Source organism: Danio rerio, chromosome 6 (assembly GCF_052040795.2).
Source record: "Danio rerio strain M-AB ecotype USA chromosome 6, GRCz13ab, whole genome shotgun sequence".
Taxonomy (NCBI): Eukaryota; Metazoa; Chordata; class Actinopteri; order Cypriniformes; family Danionidae; genus Danio; species Danio rerio.
This window is the reverse complement of record NC_141026.1, coordinates 10918777-10942600: the sequence shown is the minus strand read 5'-3', so window position 1 is coordinate 10942600 and position 23824 is coordinate 10918777. Positions and strand designations below refer to the sequence as shown.

General features: G+C 35.2%; 2 protein-coding genes and 1 long non-coding RNA gene across 6 annotated transcripts in view; all 3 read left to right on the top strand.

Moving 5' to 3' along the window:
• LOC147843375 (uncharacterized) overlaps positions 1–23824 on the top strand; it is a 704457-nt gene that overhangs the window by 478863 nt on the left and 201770 nt on the right. The gene's annotated exons all lie outside the window — the stretch shown is intronic.
• Positions 12–12137, top strand: nudt15 (nudix (nucleoside diphosphate linked moiety X)-type motif 15). 4 transcript variants are annotated; one of them, XM_087255382.1, is made up of 5 exons: positions 12–68; positions 157–264; positions 3186–3362; positions 4223–4419; positions 7953–8338. In XM_087255382.1, the coding sequence occupies exons 2-5, from the start codon at positions 224–226 to the stop codon at positions 8054–8056; spliced, it is 519 nt and encodes a 172-aa protein (XP_087111508.1). In that variant the 5' UTR covers positions 12–68; positions 157–223; the 3' UTR covers positions 8057–8338. The 4 variants fall into 4 exon arrangements, with proteins under 4 accessions (XP_087111508.1, NP_001333095.2, NP_001002107.3 ...); NM_001346166.2 differs by having other exon boundaries at positions 58–264; positions 7953–12137; NM_001002107.3 differs by lacking the exons at positions 12–68; positions 157–264 and adding an exon at positions 2749–2853 and having other exon boundaries at positions 7953–12137.
• On the top strand, positions 9853–22037 carry itm2ba (integral membrane protein 2Ba). The gene is given in 6 exon segments (NM_199646.1): positions 9853–10028; positions 15266–15397; positions 17371–17586; positions 19170–19280; positions 19421–19571; positions 21000–22037. Coding segments are annotated over 6 exon segments (786 nt in total). The 5' UTR covers positions 9853–9941; the 3' UTR covers positions 21089–22037.

Here is a 23824-nt window from a genome sequence, read left to right as displayed (position 1 = left end):
GACGTGACTGCGTCTCTACGTAACGTTACGTCAGTTGCGCAGCTGTGCTTTGAGAATAGTCTATCACGGTTGGTTATTTCCTTCTTCATGATTCAAAAAGCTTTATTTTTTAAATCAATTCGTGTGTTAATGACAAATATCCGCTTTTAATTTAAGATTTGAAATGGTTTGCTACCAATCGTGTATGCCAAAGTGAACAAGCTTCGATTTAATCGTGAAAGATATGCTTGCTGCAAGGAGATTCATCTACCAAGTAAGATATAGGTAAGTTTAGACTATGGTGTGGTTTCCATTAATGGTCAGTGTCACCACTACCTGTAAAGGGGGTTTGAATCATTTCAGTGATTCTTCGAGTCTTTTTAATCGGCTCTTCTTGTAGTATATCTTTCAGCCAGTAGATGGCAGCAAGTGATTGTCTTTTTCTGTGTTTTGTGTTATTGAATCATCACACTAACGAATCTATTCAAAATCATTCAAAAGGTTCTTACATAGAAACCAATTTAAGGTATTTGGAACACCACAAAGAGAGTGAGTCCACACACAATAGTGAGTCTTTTTAATCAGCCCTTCTTTTAGTATATCTTTCAACCAGTAGATGACAGCAAGTGAGTGTCTTTTTGCGTGTTGTTATAAGTTATTGAATCATCACACTTATCTACTGGAAATCATAAAGTGCTTAAATAGAAACTAATTTAGGTTATTTGGAACACCAAACAGAGAGCAACATGAGGGGCAGCCCGGGGAGATTGTATTGTCCCACTCTGGAAAAGTGCCTTTGGTCAGGGTGCCTTTTTAGTTACAGCTGCACAGGAGTGGAACTTTGTCCCTGGGAACATCAGAGAAATAACCAAATACAACAGGTTAAAAAAAAAAAAACATTTTAAAAATCTGGTTCATAAAACATCACACATGTCATCATTAGTATTAGAAGTACAAAAACAAAAAGCATTTATTTTTTAAATGAAGAGTTTGGAACCATATTTGCATACAGCTAAATAATTTACATCGTTCTCATCTCGCATTAGACCAGGGGTGCTCAACCCTGTTCCTGAATATAGAAGCTGCACCCCAAATGGCACACTATACACTATGCACTATGTACTTTTTCAATTACTCACTCAACAGGATAGTATATGTATGTAGTGTCGTTCCAAACAGAACACTAATGTTTTTTTACTAAGCAGAAATTCAAACCATTTTCCTGATGATGTTTGCTGGTTGCCAAATTAGTGAAATTAATGACCAAACTAATCAGTTTTCTATAGTTGGGTGGAAAACGATATTTTATTAGTCTCACAGTTATTAAACGATGAAGGATATACACTCACTTTTAAGAGAAGTTTAGTTTTCCAGAACCTCCACAAGATTATAGTATTTTAATTGATGCAATACCAGCAGGCCTGGTGAGGCTTTGCAGGGTTACAGTGAACCAAATAAACTCACAGTTAAATAGGAGAATTTATTAGATGGTGTTGTAATAATACATTTCTTATTGGAAGTTTGATTCATTATCCTGCAACTTTTAGACATAAATACTTTTGGAATAACCAATTTGAGAATATCAATTGAAACTTGATCTGGACTTATAACAACAAATAAATCAAAATTAGTGTAATAGAATATATCCAACCAACCAGTTTCTCAAGAGATATGAAGCTGACCTTTCTGAATCTTGTGTTTTTTTGCGGAATGAATGTTGAGACTGTTATGCATTTGTGTTTTTGATTGTATGTAAGTTAAATATTTGTGGGTTGATGTTGAATGTCTATTTAATATACTGAGCAGTCATAGAATTAATATAAAGAAAAGAGGTGTCATTTTTTACTTAAATAAAAAAAGAGATAGGAATCTCCTGTTTATGTTAAATCTTTTGATATTATTAGACAATATGGTTGGAGAGGAAGCCTAACATCTTCCATTTCAAGGCTGATTTAAACATTTATTTTAAAACTCTTAAAGGACTTTTAAGTCGTAAAGCAACCAGAACTGTAAATACACTCCAAAAACTCATCTTCGCTATGGTAATCATTTTGTATACACTCTCTTATTCTTTTTTTTTTAAAAGTTTTTCTCTTCTTCTTTCTTTCTTTTTGTTATTTAGCTTACATATTTTATACTAAAATGCTAATATCCTATTGTAAGATTTGTTATGCATTTGATTGGAAATGTTCAGCAAATACACAGAAAAAAATTATTCAAAGATGATTCCTTGAATTTAGTAAAATATTTTAATTTAAGTGGTTAAAAACAATTTGTTTGGTCTGGATTTAAACAAACAAATTAAGTTAAACATTACTAAATTTAATTTGTTTGTTTAAATTCAACACAAATAAATTGTTTGCAACAATTTTGCAGACATTTTTTTTCAGTGTACAATAAAAAAGACCAATTTACCAAATAACACCTGCCAAGAGTATAACCACATTTATCATCCCACTCTCGTAGGAGAATTTTGCTTTCACAATCTGAAAAAAACAAAGTTCTCCAACAAGTGTGCCAACTGTATCTATCTGCAGAAAGATGAAAGGGCGTAACTTGTAGCAAGTTAGAGGCGTAACTTGATGTTATTATTGTCATCCCACTGAACCAACGCGATGTCTTTTCTCCAAATGTATCCAACATTTATCAAAGTCATTTGATATGTTATGATTTCCATGCATTTAGCAACTCATGCAACTCCACCCGCTGCCTTTAAGTTACGCCCCTAAGACACCTTCATGTTACGCCCCTCTCTTGCAGTCCGCAGCTGATAACTCCGCCTCTTCCGCTACATGAGCAAAGCTGCGGTGGTTTAGCGCGGGAAGATCCAACATTCACACTTCATTTTACCGGTTAAATAAGTGCATCTGCCGGGTAATGAAAGTAAACTTTTTATTTTTAGAGTTTTCAATGTGAACGCACTTGTTAAATTATTTATACTACAAAATGGCGCAGAATAGTGCATAAGTATGCGATTTGGGACGCAGCTCTACCGTTCTGTAATGTTCAGTTCCAACCCTGATCAAACACAATTGAACCAATTAATTAGGACCTGAACAGCACTTGATAATTTCAGGAGCTTAATATGGGTTGCACCTGAAAACTGCAGAAAGGTAGATCCCCAGGAACAGGGTGGGTCACTCCTGAATTAGACAATATAGACAGACAGTTTGCACAACTTTATAACTTCATTTGTTTCTTCACAGTTTACATACAATGTCTGAGGCAGTTAAAAATGGAAAACCCATCCTCAAGCGTCCTGGAGTGGGGCTCGCGGTTCTTGTGACAGACTCCTCCAATCCTGGATGTGTACTGTTAGGAAAAAGAAAAACCAGAGTTGGGAAAGGCACCTACCAGCTACCAGGAGGTCACATTGAATTTGGGTGAGTTTATACTGTAAAGCAAATCACTGTGGCCTTTATATAATGTTTAGGCATGCCTGCTAACTTTAAGTTTACACATGCGCTAGAGCATATATAGTACGTACACAAACATTTGAAGTGAAAATGATCAACCCTCCTGTGAAATTGTAATTTAAACAAATAAATCCCAAGTGCTGTTCAACACATTTCTAAACATAATAGTTTTAATAATTGAAGTTATTAAATAACTCTGCTCTTCTGCATACTTTGGTTTCTGCATACCTCGGTTGTAACGAGTGATTATTTGAGTTACTGTTGCCTTCCTATCAGCTCGAACCAGTCTGGCCATTCTCCTCTGACCTCTGGCATCAACAAGGCATTTGCGCCCACAGAACCGCCGCTCACTGGATATTTTCTTTTTTTCTGACTATTCTCTGTAAACCCTAGAGATGGTTGTGCGTGAAAATCCCAGTAGATCAGCCATTTCTGAAATACTCAGACCATCCCGTCTGGCACCAACAGCCATGCCATGTTCAAAATCACTTAAATTACCTTTATTCCCCATTCTGATGCTCGGTTTGTATTGCAGCAAATCGTATTGACCATGTCTACATGCCTAAATGCATTGAGTTGCTGCCATGTGATTGGCTGATTAGACATTTGTATGAATGAACAGTTGGACAGGTGTACCTAATAAAGTGGCCAGTGTGTGTACATAATACAGTGCAAAATACAATGACATACTTTTAAGACAATGTACATTTAAATACATAAATACACAATAAATATGTAAAGAAGCAAAATAGACAAGTAGTGTCTATTTAACATACTACACCTTAACATAAGTAAAGTTAGTCTCTTGAAATATTCGACATCATCAGAGAGAGCTGGGAGGAGTGTGCTCAGAGAGAGGCGTTGGAGGAAGCCGGTATCCATCTAAAGAACATCCGCTTTGCACATGTCGTCAACTCTATCAAATTGGAGGAAAACTACCACTACATCACGATCTTCATGCTAGGAGAACTGGACCGGTCTTACTCAGCTGAAGCAGTTAATCTGGAGCCAGAGAAAAATGAAGGTAAACCATTTCTTTGACTGCGTAGTCTGTGTCCAGATAGCCCACCCACAAATCATTCATGATAGTGATACAAATCTGTCATGTGAGACTATCCCATGTCTCACGCCAACTTGGCAGTCACCATTATGATGGGTTTTCGCAGTGTTGAGCAGATACTGATGTATTTTAAGTACAAATGTGTTGTATATTGATGCATCAGTTTAAGTTATTGATGACTTAAATTTCATGTAAGTCTCATCATTAGGTAAACAGACTAATAGTTAACATTCACATATTATGAAATGTTTTCCCAGTACTGGGTTGCGGCTGGAAGGGCATCCACTGCGTAAAACATATGCCGTAATAGATGGTGGTTTATTCCACTGTGGCAACCCTTGATAAATAAGGTACTAAGCCAAAGGAAAATGAATAAATTAATGAATGAATATTATTAAATATGGATTTTCGTCCTACTTAAAGCAATAGTTCACTCAAAAATAAAAATTCTATCATCAGTTTCTGACCTTCATGTCATTCTGATCCTATAAGACCTGAAACATAAATCTATGCAATAAATGTGTATTACCCAAAAATGAAAATTGTCATCGTTTACTCACCCTTTACTTCTTTTAAACCTTTGTGTTTCCTTCTTGTGTTAAACACAAAAGAAGATATTTAGAAAAATGTTGGAAACCTGTAACCATTGACTTGCATAGTATTTGTTTGTCTTACTGTGGAAAATGGTCACAGGTCCAGCTTTCTTCAAAATCTATTTTCGTTTGTGTTCAGAAGATAGAAACACATACAGCTTTATAACCACTTAAGGGAGAGTATATAGTGAGTACATTCTTAATTTGTGAATTATGTCTTTAAGCAAAGATTTAAAAATCCCAAAGATATTGCTGTAAATCCAGGAAAATTAAGCAGAAGATCAGTTTTGGAGAAAACTGTTTTGTAAAAGGAAATTATTACAATCATGTGTTACTCCCTAAAACTGTTACATGGCATTTTTCATCTAGGCTGGGGGCTTGAACTAGAGATCTGCACGGGACAAAATTTAAAATCCCGCTCCTGAACCCAACCGCTCCCGCTTATATTCAGCATTTGTTGTCCCGCTGTGCGCCCCGCCCGTTTTCTACCCGCCGTTCCCGCTAACGAGCGGGGGGGGGGAAAAACTTAAAACCACCAAGCTATACAGAGTCCAGACAGCCTATAACAAGCTGTCTGTATAAACACAAACACACACACATACAGAGACAGCACAAAGCACACAAACCCCTCTCATTCACGCGCGCACACACACACACACACACACACACACACAGCAACAAACAAGCTAAACGCAGCATCACGCTGTCTCATTCACACACATACATACTCGTGCTTGCTGGCTTTGGAGTTGGGAGCGATATTGTTAGACCACCTGCTCCCGTCCAAAATTAAACCAGTTACCGACCGCTCCCGCACTTTATTCGGAAATTTATACCCGCGCCGCAGAAATCTGGTCGGGTCCTCTGCAGACCTCTAGCTTGAACTGAATAAGACATGAGTATAAACAAATTTTTTGGTTTATCTAAAATTCGTGAAATAGGAATAAATACATGAATGATATCTCTAGTTTTTAACTCATTCAGCAGTCGTAGGTTTGTGTAAGATTGTGAGTTTGAATTTAACAGGTTTTTTTTAAAGGTTTTTTGTTCAAGTGAGATGAGTAATTGCATGTTTACATTTAGTCTAGAACTAAAGTTAACATCCTGTTTACACAGCGTACAAAAAGTAAACCTGTATACTAAAAAGTAACACATTACTAAACTAGTTACTAAAAGTAATCTGATTACCTTGCGTTACTTAAAGGGATAGTTCACTCAAAAATGAAAATGTCCAACCCATTTATCGACCCTCAAGTTGTTTTACACTTTTATGAATTTCTTCTTTTCTGTTGACCACAAAACAAGATTGGTGTGAAACAAGAAAGGGGTGGTGCTATAAAGCATTCTTCAGTATGTCTTGTTCAAAATTTAACAAAATAAACAAGCTCAAACAGGTTTGGATGAGTAAATGTACCTTAATGTACTTTTTAATTTCATTTTTTGGTGAACTATCCCTTAACGTGTTACACCAACATTGATTATGAACAGCCTAAGTTAAATCTTTTTACAATTCTTCCATCAAACTGATCAGTTCAAAAACATTTGTTTATTTTATATTAAATAGCTTTTTCAGTCTTTCAAGTATCATTTACTGTATCTAGACAGTATCTAGAATAGGTTTTATTAAAACTCTTAAATTGTGTATCTAAGACTTACCAACGTATTTGTAGATTTGTAACAACATGAGCTGAAGTAAACACTTTCGCTTGAACTAAATCTTTATAATGATTAGTTAATAAGGATTTTTGCCTGTTTAAACTCTGAAGTCTTGACCTTCATGATTATTTACTTATTTATCTTATTTTTTTACATGATTATTTTTACATTATTTACTGTATGATTATTTATTTTACAAGTACAATCTGCTTATTAAAAATTGAAATAAACAGTTGAAATTTACATTTTACAATTTACATTTAGTCATTTAGCAGACGCTTTTATCCAAAGCGACTTACAAATGAGGACAAGGAAGCAATTTACACAACTAAGAGCAACAATGAATAAGTGCTATAGGCAAGTTTCAGGTCTGTAAAGTCTAAGAAGGAAAGTATTAGTAATTTTTTTTAACAGTATAGTTAGTGGTATATATTAAAGGCAATTGCAGATTAGGAAGTGAACTAGAGACTAAATAGTTGAGTTTTTAGTCGTTTCTTGAAAACAGCGAGTGACTCTGCCGTTCTGATGCAGTTAGGGAGTTCATTCCACCAACTGGGCAGATTGAACGCAAGCGTTTGGGGAAAGTGATTTCTTCCCTCTTTGGGATGGAACCAGGAGCCGAAGTTCATTCACAGAACGTAAGTTTCTGCAGGGCACATAGATCTGCAGAAGTGAGAGCAGATAAGAAGGGGCGCAGCCAGAAATCGCTTTGTAAGCAAACATCAGAGCTTTGAATTTGATGCGAGCAGCAACTGGCAGCCAGTGCAAACGGATGAGTAGCGGAGTGACATGTGCTCTTTTAGGTTCATTAAAGACCACTCGTGCTGCTGCGTTCTGGAGCTGCTGAAGAGGCTTGATAGGTTTAGCTGGAAGCCCCGCTAGCAGAGAGTTGCAGTAGTCCAGTTTGGAGAGAACAATTATATTCAATTCACTGAAAAAAGCTTAAAATGCAACAATTATTGTTCATTTTACATGTTGTTCAGGGCGACTATTACTATCTATATGGATGGCCATTTTTGGCCATAATTAACACTAATGCCTGGGTCTGACTGATAGTCACATTAACTTTCTAAACGTATTGCATAAAACCATGTCGTGTACATCAGCATAGCTAATACTGAAAAATTGGTGACTCATTTTTTTTATTTTTTATTATTTGATATTTTAAACTTCCTTAAGCCCAGGCAAACACGTCTGAATATTGCTGCAATATTTCATTGTTGTATTAATTTGTTGTTTCTTTCTCAGGTTGGACATGGAGGCAGTGGGATGATTTACCCTCTGAAGAGCAGCTATTCTTGCCATTGGCCAACCTGAGACAACAGGGCTTCCAACCATTCAGAAAGAGTTAAAGGGATCTTGTGTTGTTAAGAAATCCACCTTATGACTCCATGCGTTTACCTGATTGAATGTCAGGTGAACTCAAATCACCTTAGGCCTTTTCTTGCTCATTTATAAGAGCTTTGACCTATAAAGTGACACACAGCCTGAACATACCCAGACATACTTCAGATTGACTGTTGAATTTAATTCCTGTTTCTCATTAGTCTCTTCTATTTTATGATTTTATTGAACAAATGTTGTAATTTACATCTTTGACTATTATGGTATTAAAGCTTATGAGTCATTTTGTACATGGTGGTAACGTCTGTATAACATGTCATCATGTTACACTAAAATATTTAGGTAACACTTGTCCATAATGATCATAAAAAGAGAGAGAGAGTTGGAAATTAATATTTTTGTCCCAGTTTATTTGCTAAATGTTTTGTGGTGATGTATATACATGTTGTTATAGAAACATAGCACCTGTCAATCAAATCGGTGGGCGGGGAAAACTGCTCTTCTATGTCACGTTGTGGTGGGCCTCAGAATCATTGGGATTTGGGTCCTATTTTAACATCAGGAAAAAAAAAAAAGACTTGTGTTTATATCACTCCAATACGACAGTGGACACACTAAACCTACACACAGTTCTGTCCAAACAGCTTACAAAAGTTGATTTTCTTCATACAGTAGGCCTTTTAATGAAGAAAAGGTTGTTCATTTTGAGTTCATGTTAACTCGTGGTGTATTGACCAATGCTAACAAGGATATTATATTTAAATAACGCATTAACAAATGAACTATAAATGGTGTAAAAAACTGTTCATACTTTGTTCATGTTTGTAAACACATTAATGAACCATTGTTTGTTCATTTTTACACACACATTTTCACATTTCATGTTATATTGTGAACATTTCTTTATTTAATTTGAACAAATATTACTGAACATTGTATAATAGAATATCAAATAATCTAAGAGATAGTTATACCCAAAATAAGAACATACCATTTACTCACCATCAAGTGGTTTTAGATCTTTGAGTATCTTTTTTTCGGTTGAACATAAAAGAGGATGAATGTTACCAGCATGATAGGAAAATAAATAGTTTGAAAGCTGATGGCTACCAGTCACCGACATTTATTTCTTGTATTCAACACAATACAAAACCTCAAATAAATCTGAAACTGGCAAAGGATACACAAACGATGACAGAATTTTAATGTTTGGGTGAACTATCAAATTAACATGAGCCACCTGGTGAAATGTTGACTGGTTTTAGCTGGTTGACCAGCCTGGTTTTAGAGTGGTTTTGGCCATATTCAGGCTGTTTTCAGCCATTTCCAGCCTGGAAATGGCCAAAACCCCTCTGAAACTTGGGCTGGTTTAAGCTGTTTTAGCAGGGCCTTTATTAATAATAAACTTACTATTATTGTGAAGTGTTACAGATATTTCATCAAAGTTTCCTCAGTCATATATTACTCTAAGGGTTCCCATCAGACAACACCTGTTTTCGTTGTAATCCTACTGCAAGATTTCATAACATTACCAATTTCCAAATAAACCTTACCTGTACTGAGGTAAACATTAACGTTACTTGATAGTTTTGCTGTTGAGTCGGACAGCAAAACAACCGTGTATTATTAAATTGTGTAGTTCAAGTTATAAAAGTATAATATGTGTTTTGAATACGGCTAAGTGTATAAATAAAGTAAAAGCAAACATCAGAGTCAGCGGTTAGTGAAAACAGCGCCCTCTGTCGGCTGACTGAGGTATATACAGTCTGAATTTGGCTAAATGCGCCACAGCAACTTGTGAGGCAGCACTGTGTATAGAGAGGTCGTCGGCTTCGCCAAGCTCTCGTTAGTTCGGTGAAAAAAGTAAAGACAAAAAAAATCCAGCTACCCAACATGGTGAAACTCACTTTCAATTCCGCTCTCGGACAAAAGGATTTAAAAAAGGAGGAAAAGGATGAAGCTTTGATCCCTCATGATCTGGTGAGTTTTGTTAGCTTCAACGCTAACCGGCTAACGTGATTAAAACAGCGTTAACAACAATGCTATTTTTTGCCTTTTAATTCGTTATAACGGATTTACTTGTCGTGATAGTGTTTGTTCAGAATGTATCGATCAATATATGTTAGCATTAAGTGAATACGTTTAAGTAAAAAACGAAGGATTATACAAATATAAATAGTGAAAGTAACCAAAACAAACATTTGGTCGCTTGACTGCAATACAGTCGTTTTTTATTGATAATTCATCCGACTGAAGCACATACACGATGTTTAAATGGGATTTATGTGAGTTTTTTGGACCAGACAGTTTTGTTTTTGTGTGTGCAGACTAGGGAAGCCATCTCCTCCTTGTTTCGGTGTGTATATGTGTGTGTGTGAGTGAGTGTCAGACAGCTTTGAGCTTACAGGAAAATGGCCGACAGTTCAACACAAACACCAGGAAACACACACAAACCCTTCATGCTTTGCAGGTTTCTAAGGTTTCCTTTTTAGATATTTGATTGCTTTTTAATGAAATGTTCTGAGCAATATAAACAGTGAATGCATGCATAAAAATGTATATATACATGCATTCATGCACTCTTCATTTAAATGCAAATCAATATTAAATGCATGCCTTTAAACTAGATTTGCATTTAAAGAAGTGTAGATGTGTCATTTTATATTTTGCAGTTCCTGAATAGGTTTCAGCCATGAACATAGTAAAACCAGGAAAAGGAAAGACATTTTTAGCCAGCTTATCGTGGGAGACTTTCGTAAGTGTGAGACCTGCTCCCACTCAAATACATGCACCGTCTGCCTGCTTCTGTGCCTCCAATACGATCATCATCTGCCACTGAGGATGAGTCAGCGCCTAGTGTGCGAATTGGGTTGATGATGAAGAAGAAAAGGAGGCCGTGAATCATTCATAAGACACTGTTGTGTCTGCAGAAACGCCGCCACTGTGATCAGATCAATGCTGCAGCCTGGTATCATCGCCACCATTTCGGGCAAAAGGAGCGTTTCAGTTGGGCTTTAGGGAAAGGAGAAGAAAATTTGGATTTCATGCTTCTTACCTTTTAGACATTTCCGGCAATCGGAGCCTCTAATGCTGATCTAAGTGGGTTGAAAGGTATCAGTTCATCATGAGATAAGCTGTAAAGATCATTCTGTGTGGTCTGAAATCCTCTGTCGCACAGGTGATCAAAGCCTCTGCAAACTTGTGGATGGAGCCACCAAAAACAGCCATCTTTTTTTCATGGAGAAAAAAAACCTCCTGAAGGCTCTGATTATTTAAACAAAGACGCTCTCTGTTAGGACTAAGCTGTAATCTGCGGTGTGTGTCTGTGTGTGCGATGATGATGCCTTGGGTATTTCATACAGGTGTGTGTTAAGTGAAAAGTGCATTTCTGAAGTTGTTTGGTTTGGTGTTTTAAAAGCAGCACAACAGGAAGTGTGTTTGTGCAAAGTCTCAACATATCCTTGAATAGATAGCAAGAAATGAAATCTAAAATGATGCAGAATTATGGATTTAGCCGGATCTTGCATTAGGATGATTGTGGATGGATTTCATGGTTGTGCGTAATTATTAAAAGTTGCATTGGTGCGCTAGATTAGGACTGAAGTCAAACTACATGAGCAGCGTTTACATCGACTACTACTTGCACAGGAATTCTTGTCATGGAATGATAGATCAAAATTGTTCAGGGAAAAAAGGTTTGTTGTTACAATGTAATTACATAAGTACTACTAAGTAATAAAGATATTTATAATAGGATTTGGATAGTTCTTATAATAGTTTTTGGTAATTAAGCATAACTTTGGCAAGTGTCGTAAATACTGTAATTAGCATAACAGGTTTTTATAACAGGACAGAGACCTATATACCATTTCAATGTGATGTCATTTGCCCATGAACATTTCTTGCTTGCAATCAAACTATTTCAGAACTGCAATAAGAGGCAATTCAGTTATTCTTGATGTTAAAACAGCTGTCATAATATTATATATCAATATGTGGCTATTTTTAGATTATCAGAAGATATAGAAATTAAAAATGTAGAACAGAAAATGCATCCATTAAAATGGTCTATAGAAGGACTTATGGTAGAAAAAAGAAAGCCGACACACACACACACACACACACACACACACACACACACACACACACACACACACACACACACACATATATATATATATATATATATATATATATATATATATATATATATATATATATATATATATATATATATATATGAGCAATTCCGTGCAAATGTCAACCTTGCCATGAAAAAAAATTAAGTTTTTACCAAAATACGGAAACCATTTCTGGGTTTTTTGTGTAAGCAAGTATTTTACAGTACTTTAAAAATACTCAAAAATGCATCTGTCAATGTTTTCAAACTATTCTATTTGATTTACCAAAGTCACACAAATGGTAATTTCACATGCGTCACATCCATAACAGAGAGATGTCACATCCATAACGACACTTTTTCCTCAGAAATGTGAAAATATTAAATTAAATAAAACCAATTATTTTTGTTTTGTAGAGAGCCGACTCTAATCCTTTTGATTAGCATTATTTCTTTTGGGTTGTGCAGTTTAATTCACATAATTTCTACAAAGTGTGTTGTATACTGTAAACTCAGACTTTTTTGTCACATCCATAACACATGCTTATTTTCCTCATTTAAAGTACAAAACACATTTACAGATTGATATTTTTCTGCTCCCATAACTCTGTGGCTAGTTGCTCTAGAAAATATAATCAAATTTTTCAATATAATGTTAACATATACTTTCTCTGTCAATTTATGTGTTGAATTTTTACTGCAAATGTCACATCCATAACGCTGGAATTGCTCATATATATACTAGTATCACAGTTCGGTTGCGATTATCATGCCAGCGATTCGGTTTAATTCGATATTTCAGTGCATCACGATGCATTTAAAATGCTTTCTATAATCAATTAAAAATTTTACTTCACAGCACAACAATTGTTTTAAAATGTATAATTTTACAATTCATTCATTCATTTTCTTGTCGGCTTAGTCCCTTTATTAATCTGGGGTCGCCACAGTGGAATGAGCCGCCAACTTATCCAGCACGTTTTTACGCATCGGATGCCGCAACCCGTCTCTGGGAAACGCGAATGGAGGGAGAACATGCTAACTCCACACAGAAACGCCAACTTAGCCGAGGTTCGAACCAGCGATCTTCTTGCTGTGAGGCGACAGCACTACCTACTGCGCCACTGCATCGGCCATTTTTTAATACATTTTATATGCGTTTGAAATACAATGTTGTCCTTGTATATATGAACTAATATGAACTAAAGAGAATATCTTTAATTTTACCTACTCAAAGATAACACTTTCTGAATGCATCAAACAGAACTCAAGTACATGTACAGAACAACATGTGCATTTAGAGCTGATTAACAAAAGTAAATGTTACTCCGCTTTTTGAGCATTGTTGAGCGAGTTGTTAAGCACACACACATATATATATATATATATATATATATATATATATATATATATATATATGAATGAGTTAATTTAATATTTCAATTTTAACAACAAATACTATATACAAATATTATTTTTATTAGGCAAGACGAGCATGTTTATAGCACATAATCATACACAATGGTAATTTAAAGTGCTTTACATAATGATAAAAGAAACTAGATACAATTATTATAAGGAAAAAAGTATTTAAATTATTTAAAACTGAATAGTGATCAGGTTTAACTGAAGAAATAATCATAATATTAATGTTATTGAAAATTGTAATTGCGTATTTTTAAATAAATGTTCTACATTTTTCCTGTTAAAATAACAGATGAGAAATGGTGTAATTTTTACTGATTCATAATTAAATATTCTAATAATGATATAGTTTGTATTTTTGCATACAGTATATTTAACAAGTTATTGTCTATTCTGTGGGTTTTGGTGTTTACATATGGCAAGAGATTTTCACTTTACTTTTAAACAATTCATACAAATTTGTGCATTATGCAGCTAATTAAAATGTACTTTATTCTGTTATTTCATGGGTCTGTCTGCATTTTCTGTATCATGGAAATCATAGAGCAGTACTTAAAGTTCAGTGTGCACAGTGCACAGACCAGACTAATCGATAATTAAGTAGGCTGGTTGAGTGTTTTCATTATTGATTAGTATTTTCAGCTCTAATCATTTTAGAGACACAATCTCAGAATTGAAATGCATATCAGTGCAGGATCACAAGGCTGCTGTTTTCCAAGCCAGAGGAGAGATAATGATGACTAAACTCCTTTAAATTGCTGCATTGTCATGGGAAATGAAGCTCAGAGACAGCATCCCTTAAACACACCTGTAAACAAACCTGTATGCATATTACAGACGTTTCTGCTGAAAAGTGCCCACTTCTGATGGCCATAATTTCCCTGGAGTCTGCGGTATGTTGTAAATACAGGAAAGCTACTTTAAATTGTTTTGCTCTCGATATGTTTCATGTGGAAAAGAACAAATTAGGACCAAGTAGACTTGTGCCAAACTATCGGGATATTAGGTCTGATTTGTTTTCACTTTCGTCTTTATACATCAGCCAGCGTGTCAGCTGATGTTTTGTTCATTTGCATCATGCCAGTATGTTTGTTCCTGTTGGTCTCTGGAGGGAGCATGGAAATTTTCCAGTATCTGTCGAGCACAATGCGATTGTTTTGAACAGCGGCACACCCAGGCTAAACACACTCGCAAATAAAATCGGAGAAAACGCTCTTGATGAAATAAGCAGACGCTGGTGCATTAGTGAGTGGGATCTTAGGGGATTTCTGCGGGAATCTGTGAACATCTGGAAACAAACACGGTTCCCAGTGGAAGTTCTTGAACACATTGGTCATCATTAAGTGTTTGTGAAGACAGTCCTTATGTACTTTATATGTTTAGACCAGAGATACCCAAACCCGGTCCTGGAGGGCCAGTGACCTGGTCCCAATCAGATACACCTGGGCTAGCTAATCATGCTCTTACTAGGCTTTCTAGAAACATCCTTGCAAGTGTGCTGAGGCAAGTTGGAGCTAAAATCTGCAGGACACCGGCCCTCCAGGACTGAGTTTGGACACACTGGTTTAGACAGACTTAAGGATGAAATGTAATTCAAGAAATGTTTTTTTTTTTTTTTTTTTTTTTTTTTGAATCCGGAGCCTATAATTGAGCTTTCCTTCTGTGTGTGCAGGATGTGGAGGACGTGCTGCGTGTCAGACAGCAGTCCAGGGCTTGGTGCTGGTGCATGTGTTTGGGTTTGGCCTTGATTCTGTCTGGTGTGGTTGTGGGAGGAGCTTACCTGTACAGGTATTACTTCATTGAGGTGAGAAAAATCTGTTTAGTTCTTTAAAATAAAAATCAACAAAAAATGTAAGGAGAAAAAAAAGTCCTAACAGATTCAGCAGTTTGTCAGTATGATTAGTTTTGTTTTTAAAAATTAAAGTAAAAAAAAAACAATCCTCAGCTTTGTTGAATAGTTACTGTACTTTATTACTGTATTTTAGTTATTTGCATTAAAAGATAAGTTGGCAGTAGGAATGCACAATATATTTCAAAATTAGCATTATCATGATAGTAAACCATGTACATATCATGGAGATGTGTGATCAATTACATTTATTTTATGCATTTTTGAAAATTTGCATCTAAATTTGACCAATCAGATGGGCTTCATTATCTTTATGCCCACCTGTCCAGTAGTTGCTATTCAGCAACTGGCCAATGGTGAAGCCTGAGCTGAAAAAATAAATACTAATGCTGGAGACAAGAAATGGAAAAAAAATGACAGAGTCAGAATATCTGTGGAGGTTTTCACTCATCCATAGTGTCTTAAAGACTAAATATTTTCACCTTGACAGTTTTTTTTATTATTAATTAGATCTGAAAAATGCATCGGTTAAAAGATTGGGGTCAGTTTTTTTTTATTTATTTTTTTATTCTTCTGGACATTAAGGTGGCATTTATTAAATGAAAAAACAAATGTTAAATAGTTAAATATTTATTAACATTTTTTAGAACTCCTTATTGTATGTAGTTTCAGATGAAAGTATTACTTCAGTCAATATTGTTTTTATTACTATTACATTAATATTGATAATAATAATAAGAGTAAATTTAATAATTATTAATATTAGAGTGATTTCTGAAGGATCATGTGACTGAAGACTGGAGCAAAGATGCTGAAATTTCATTATTAAATTAACTGGAATAAATTATTAAATTAATCATTTAACCACCTTTGAACGGTTATTTTATATTGCAGTAACAATTTACAATTTGTACTGTGTTTGTGATTAAATAAATGCAGCCTTGTTAAGCAGGATAAGCTTATTGTAAAACATTTAAAAATCCTACTGATCCCAAACTTTTGACCGGCAGTGTATATTTCACCTGTTAGTTTTAATGTCGTTAAATAAATAATTTAATAACATAACTAATAAAAATAGCATTTTTCTGGGGAAATGTTATATTGTAAGAAATATTGTTATCGCAATACTCCACAACAACAACATTGCATGTAAATTCAGTATCATGCAGCCCGACTAGGCAGGTTTTCAGCCAGCTTTTTATTGCTACTAAATCTGTTATATATTAAAATATAAATATTTCTCCCATGTTAACTGCCCCGAGTTTTTGACCAAATAAAATGCCAATTCTGTTTTTTGTAATCATGTGCACCACTTTAAAAATGTTTATATAATTAATATTGTTTTTATTGTGACAAAGTCATTATGCTGACTATTGTATTGCTGAATATTGACTATTGATGTAATATTTAATATGAATGATGTGGATTAACAGAATACACATAACATGTTTTGTGCAAGGATTTATTTTTGTTAAACTCAACAGAAATAATCCTCTTTGCACTTTAATCATTACACCATAATTAGTTTAATTACAGACGTTTCATTTTTGCCCTATTATTCATTTTGGTGGCATTTTTGCCATAGACACTAATTAATTTTAAACCCTACTGCATATTCGGGCAAATTATATTAAAACAACAATTTTAAAACGTTTCTCATCTACATTGTAACAAAAACCATTTGCTTCCCACAAAAATATGCACATTGGAAGGAGATTTTACCATAATTGGCTAAGCATCAGTGATGCCATTTATACTATTACTGATACATGCCAGTGGATTTAAAATAATATATATTTGGTTACAAAATGAGTGCAAATTTTAAAAAGCGTTGTTGTCTTAAATTCCGTTTCCATACACTTAGAGAAGGATGTGCATGTAGTTAATCTTGCTGAGAGAATGTGTCCATTCATACTGCTGGTGTTCAGGAGGAGAGGATGTATTTCTGCGGGGTGAACTACCGTGAGGAAAATTACAAGATGCAGGACAGCCAGGAGGACACAGACATGGATCTGCCAGCCGCATACAAGAGGATCGAGGAGAAAGTCAGAGTTCTGGAGGACGAGGGAGTCGAGCTCATTAATATCCCTGTGCCCAAATTCAGCGACAGCGACCCTGCTGACATCGTCCATGATTTCAACAGGGTGAGAGTCAAAGTTTGTCACCCTAATAAAGCCATATAGAGTGCGTGAGGATACCCCTCGCAGATCTCTTTTAAATTCATATTTTTCTATAGGATGCTTTACAATAATATATTTAGATTAGTCAGTACCGAAGCCAAAACTGGACCTAATCTAACAAAAAACATTTTAAGATCACCGTTTATAAATTAGTACACTCAAATATATATATATATATATATAATTTTTATTTTTATTTATTTTTTTTACTTTTAGGGCACCTTTTAAAAATATTCAGATTATTATATTTGCAGAGGGGTTCCTAACAGTGCCAAAATATTGAAAACTTAATAGCCAATTTATTTTCCAATATGAACATTTTCATTTGTTAATCTGGCCTATGATATTGAAAATCCTGTGAAAATTTATAGCCCTTTTGTTCATTAACCCTGTACAGCATGACGGCATTTGTTAACATCAGTCATTCATCTAACATCTAAGTCAATTGGTGATGATAATTGTGTTAATTTTTTATGTTAATTGTGATAAAAGTGCTTATTATTCTGAAGTGGTGTTAATTTTGTAGTTAACGTCCAATAAAATAAAAAAAATCCATATTCATTTTATTAAATTAAGTTTAAAAAATAATACAGTTCAGTAGTTTTTTATTAACTCTAATATAGAACTATAATATGGCTATTTCTCAATATTGATTTTAACACACATTTACTAATGACGTTTTTATCATTGATTTAGTCTTTGTACTGTGTCTTCCTTTTGCAGTTTAATTTGATTAAGTGAAATTTATTTTTAAACTATTTTCGAGAGGATCACATACTTATGATTGACCATGGCTGGTCCGCATTAGCTAACACATGATTCAACCAATCAGACGATTCCTAGTTCACTATAAATAACCAGAGTTTCTTACCACAGTATCTTCGTTTTGAAGAATCCCCCCTCCCACCTTCTTTTCTAGATTGGGTGACACGGCAGCCCAGTGATTAGCACTGTCACCTCACAGCAAGAATGTCACCGGTTAAAGTCCCCACTGACCAGTCGACATTTCTGCACGGAGTTTACTCGTTCTCCCTGTGCTTGCGTGGGGTTCCCCAGTTTCCTCCCACACAGTCTAAGAACATGCGATACTAAATTGGCACCATAGTCAAGCTCTTAGTTAGCTGTATTTTCCCTATAGCCATCTCTTTATCTGTCATCTGAGCTTAAACTCCCCTCTCGCCCTGCTAACGGGAGAGAGCCCAGGGCTTGAGGATCTTATCAGGGTTGTCTCCCATGACAGCATGCCAAACAAGCTTTATATTCATTCATCAGCTAAGTGCAAACTCTTGAAACAAAAACATGTATTTACTTTGAAGATGTATATACAATAAAGCATTTTTTTTTTGTTTTATTTATTTTTATTTATTTATTTTATTTATAAAAAAGATAAAGCTAAAAAAACGCTTCAGCAGTTAATCACAGCAAGAAAATTTGATATCAGCAGAAGCTTATTTACGCACACATTAACATAATTGCTTCATCTGATTCCACAAAATAAATGACCTATACAAAAACGGTAAAATCCCTGTTTTTCCTGTCTGCTTTAGAGACTGACAGCCTATCTGGATCTGCGCCTGAACAAATGCTACGTCATCCCTCTCAACACCTCCGTCGTGATGCCTCCCAAAGACTTTCTGGAGCTTCTGGTCAACATCAAGGTATCTTATATTGGAACATCATTTGCTCTTCTTGAACTTCTGGAGCTGTCTAACTAGACATTTAAACAGTGGCCAAATGTTGTCTAGGCTTTTCAGCAGTAGTACGATGATCAAGCATGAGAGTGTAACTGTGTCTGCAGGCTGGAACATACCTGCCGCAGTCCTACCTGGTTCGTGAGCAGATGATGGTGACTGGGAAAGTGGAGCATGTGGATGAGCTGGGTTACTTCATCCATGGCCTGTGCAGAGGGAGAGACACTTACAAACTGGAGCGCAGAGAGACCGTTTTGGGTAAACGCACAAACTTGTTTGACCAGAATTGTGGCAAGACTGGCGTTGTGCTTGTCTTAACTTGAAAACTGAAAGTAAAACATTAGTTTGCTGGTTTGCATTTTTTTACTAGTAAGTTTTGGACTTTTTATGATTTTTTGGGGGTTGTTTTGGGTATAATGGAACATCTTTTTATGCATTTAAAAAAAAAAATTAATTTAGTTTTGGCAAATATATGATATACTTTTATATAAATTTATTAATTGTCCTAGTGAGCTTTAGATTTTCTATGAATTTTGTTGGGTTGTTTTTATAACTTTTTGTTGTTGTTTTGAACTTACAAGTGAGTTTTGAACAATATATGAATCAGTGTTTCCTCTAGGATTTTTTCCAGCTGTGGCGGCAGGCCTTTTTTTTACTCTGATCTACCAACTACCTGTGGCGTTATTTTAATGACAAATGTTGTGAGCGCAGTATTAGAAGGCGAGATCGCATTTATGTAATAGCCTACCCTACAGCACGCGGATCTCTTTGCTTGCGCGCCGATTTCCTCTGCTCGTGCACAAAACACGCCCCCTCAAATATAAGCCTCTTCCAAGAGCGTGCAGATCTTCTTGTGCGCTCTCAAATAAACGCTGCCGATTTAGTGCGTTTATGTAACGAGTATGTCTCCAACATTTATTAGATTTCATAGGAATATTTATGAATGTCTCTAATAGGCCTACAGGGCGATATTAATGTGTCCTGAAGTAAAGTGAACCTGTCAGTCAATCAATCTGTCAGCAAGTAACCTTAACGGGGTAAACAAATAATGCACAGCACTACTACGGTTACAGAGAAGTTTGCGCTGTTATAATTCAATCATCTTTTAATACGTTTTGGTGCGATTATTACCCGCTATTAAAAAAATTAAATGTTTTGAATGAGAAGCTAAAATGTAGCCGTGGCGGGATGAATTTTGTCGTGGCGCCCCGCCATGAACGAATGAATGTAGCAGAAACCATGCGAATCATTTTTGTCAACTTTTGACCCTTTTGTAATTTTTCCATGTGATTTTTGCCTGTTTATGAATTTTCTAGTGACAAATATAATGTCTGATTTTTCAACTCTCGTGATTACGTTAAGCATGTCAAGAGTCCACAAGCTCGATTCACATCATTCGCGCCGCCTCATTCACGCGAATAGCGCCGTAGGATGACGCTTAACGCTTTATCCGCGTCTGGTGTGAACGTACCATTGCAGTTAGTTAGTTTTTTTTTATTTAAAATTGTGTATATTTTCTGGAGCTTCATATCAGTATGTTAGTATAATTACTATTTATAATACAAAACTATTATATTTTTATACAAAAAAAAATCTTAATTTTTTTTAAATAATCATTTTGTTTGTTTTTCGTTTGTTTGTTTTTACATACATTCACCTTACAATATTACTCTTGTTTTTTTGCAGGCATCCAGAAGAGAGAGGCTCTGAACTGCCACAAGATCCTCCACTTTGAGAACAAGTTTGTGGTGGAGACTCTGATCTGTGAGCAGTAGAGCAGTGGACAGCGCCGGCTTAACCACTGACAAATTCCACTCTGACCCTTCCTGTCCTTCTATTAAACCTCTTCCTGTTTCCCCCGTTTGTGTGTGTGTGTGAGAGTGTATGTGTGTGCGTGAGCTCTGAGTTTCTCTGTATAGCAACAATCAAAACGACAGAGAGAGAGAGAGAGAATGTGACTGAACGCCAAGAGCAATATTCTGTGTAGAGATATCTGTGTAGGCAAACATTTGGACCAGTTTCTCTCTCTTAGTAAATGTTTTTTTTTTTTTTCGTGTGTGTGTGTGTGTCTGGGTTTCTGTTTCGCGGGGAGTTTAAAGTCTCCAACAGGGTGTGTGGTATATCGAGCGTAAATAGCATATTAAAGGAAAGGACGAAAAAAAGAGCAATGAAATCTATAAAAGATGCACTAAATGTTTAGTGTGCGTTTAAAAACTGTGAACCGTCACAGATACCAGATTATATACTGGGGAAATATATTTGATGAGAGATTTGTGATATACGGCCAATGTAAGAATAAACATATAATGGATTTTTGTACTAGTCACACTTTAAGCCTAGCTTGTTGTTTCAAAAGCCAGATTTCGCTCTGCTGTAAGTTAATACACTGCTACATCACGTCCTATAGTAGAGAAATAAGCGATCTAGAGGACGCAAAACTTCTGTTTGGCTTCTTTTTTTTTTTTTTTTTTTTTTAATCTTAGCACAATATCCAGAAGAAGTAAAGCATACGTCAAAATACAGACTAATCAAATGTGTAACTTTTATGTCATTTAGGGACTGCCGAGGCATTGGGTGTAAACTGATGGACGAATTCTGTAAAGGTTGTTGAAATTTACTAAAAAATACCAGTTCAACATGAGGTGGGATGATTTATACTTTGCACATAACCCAAAAGGTTTTAATGTTAAACATATTGCTACTAATAAAAAAATTGACCACTCATTTTGCTTGTTGCTGTTTTTTTCTGCAGAAGAAGTACTCAAGGTTTTTGTGTAAACTCAAAAGGGGGAAGAGAAATGAAAGTTTTCATATTCTAAAAATTTAATTTTTTGGTCAAATGAATATAGAAAAGGTGTTGATAAAACAGATTAGACTAAAGATTAACTATTTATTAAAAGGTCACCTATTTTACCCCTTTTACAAGATGTAGGTTAAGACTTTCTACAGTTTCTCCAGAATGCGTCTTAACGTTTCAGCTCAAAATACAATTCAGATCATTTATTGTAGCCTCCAGAGTCTGTTTATATTGGGATTTTACTCTCTTTATTACAAACATGCTCCATGTAAAAAACTTTTTAAAATTAATAAACATTTAAAAAAGTTGTAACATTTTAATCCCAGTTTATTTGCAAAAACAAGAATGTTCTGTGGACGAGAGTATACATGGTATTATAGAAACATGGCGCCTGTCGATCAATTCAGTGGGCGGAGGGCCTCAAAATCACTGGGATTTGGGGTCTATTTCAACATGATTTTTTTTTTTTTTTTAAAGACTTATTGTGTTTATATTAACTCAATATGACAGTGGACACACTATACCTGCACACAGTTCTGTCCAAACAGCTTACAAAAGATGACTTTCATTATAGGCGACTTTTACAGTTTTTCCCAATTGTTTACACACAATTACTTGTACTTCAGACACAATGACTACAACATGTAACATGATGCACCAACCCCCTGAAACAATTCTGCCAAACTGCAAGCTGCTTTACACTCAAATTCCAGACTTAAAACACACTTTGTTCAAAACACTACACACAATTCTCCACATTTGGCACAATTTTCATGCAGAAAATCTCGTTTTCACAAGGAACACAGTCAATCAAAATTGTAAACTCAGTTGCCCTACTTTGCATACGAACTCATCACATAGGTAAACGCCTGTCACACATGATTGCATGATTTTTTTTTCTGCCTGGGGATGGAAACTGAGCTAAATCCACTTTTTAATTTTTTATTACTGTAACTATTCAGTCAATACTTCTGTTGATGGTATATGTAGACCATGTTATGTGAAACTTTGTGTTGGTTGAAATGAACTGTGTAAACTGTTTTTGTGGGGGAAAATACAGTAAAATATATTTGGTACCGTGAATTGGTGTGTTTTGGCATAAAAACAATATTCTGAAGTATTTTACAATGCACTTATGTAGGCCTTAGTGGACTGTCTGTAATGTGCAACACTGAAAAAAATAGGCTTACAGTAAGTCATTCTGATAAATGGAGAAGAAATGGTCATCGTGTTTCAGCTAAAGCACATCAGTGATCAACTGGTTCTTATAAATGTCTATTCATGTGATGGTTTGTGTGTGTCATTTGAAAACAAAATACCATTTTGAAAAGAAATTACATTGTTTTGAACGTAGAGTTTCATTTTGCAGAAGAATTGAAGGGTTTTGCCCAGTGTGTGTGTGTGTGTGTGTTTTGTGTGTAGAGTTCTGACAATATGAGACATGCTGTCAGAAAATGTGTGTAAACAACTGGGAAAAACTGTAACTATTGGGGGGCGGTATTGGTTTTCCACATAAAAATATTATTCAGTAAAAATAAGATAATGAATATAAAAAATTTTTTAGTGACTGACTAGCAAAAAAATAGAGGTTTTGGAATGGGATTTTGATTTGTTTCCTAATTTATATTAATTGGTTTATTTAAAATGTAGTTTTTGTAAGCCATTACTTTTATTTAAGGGAAACCTAAAACATTTTATATATTTCCTCGAACAC

Coding starts and splice junctions, on each gene's coding strand:
- nudt15 (XM_087255382.1), top strand. CDS start 224: ATGCTTGCTGCAAGGAGATTCATCTACCAAGTAAGATATAG. Junction 265..3,185: donor ATCTACCAAGTAAGATATAG/GTAAGTTTAGAC, acceptor GTTTCTTCACAG/TTTACATACAATGTCTGAGG. Junction 3,363..4,222: donor GGAGGTCACATTGAATTTGG/GTGAGTTTATAC, acceptor CGACATCATCAG/AGAGAGCTGGGAGGAGTGTG.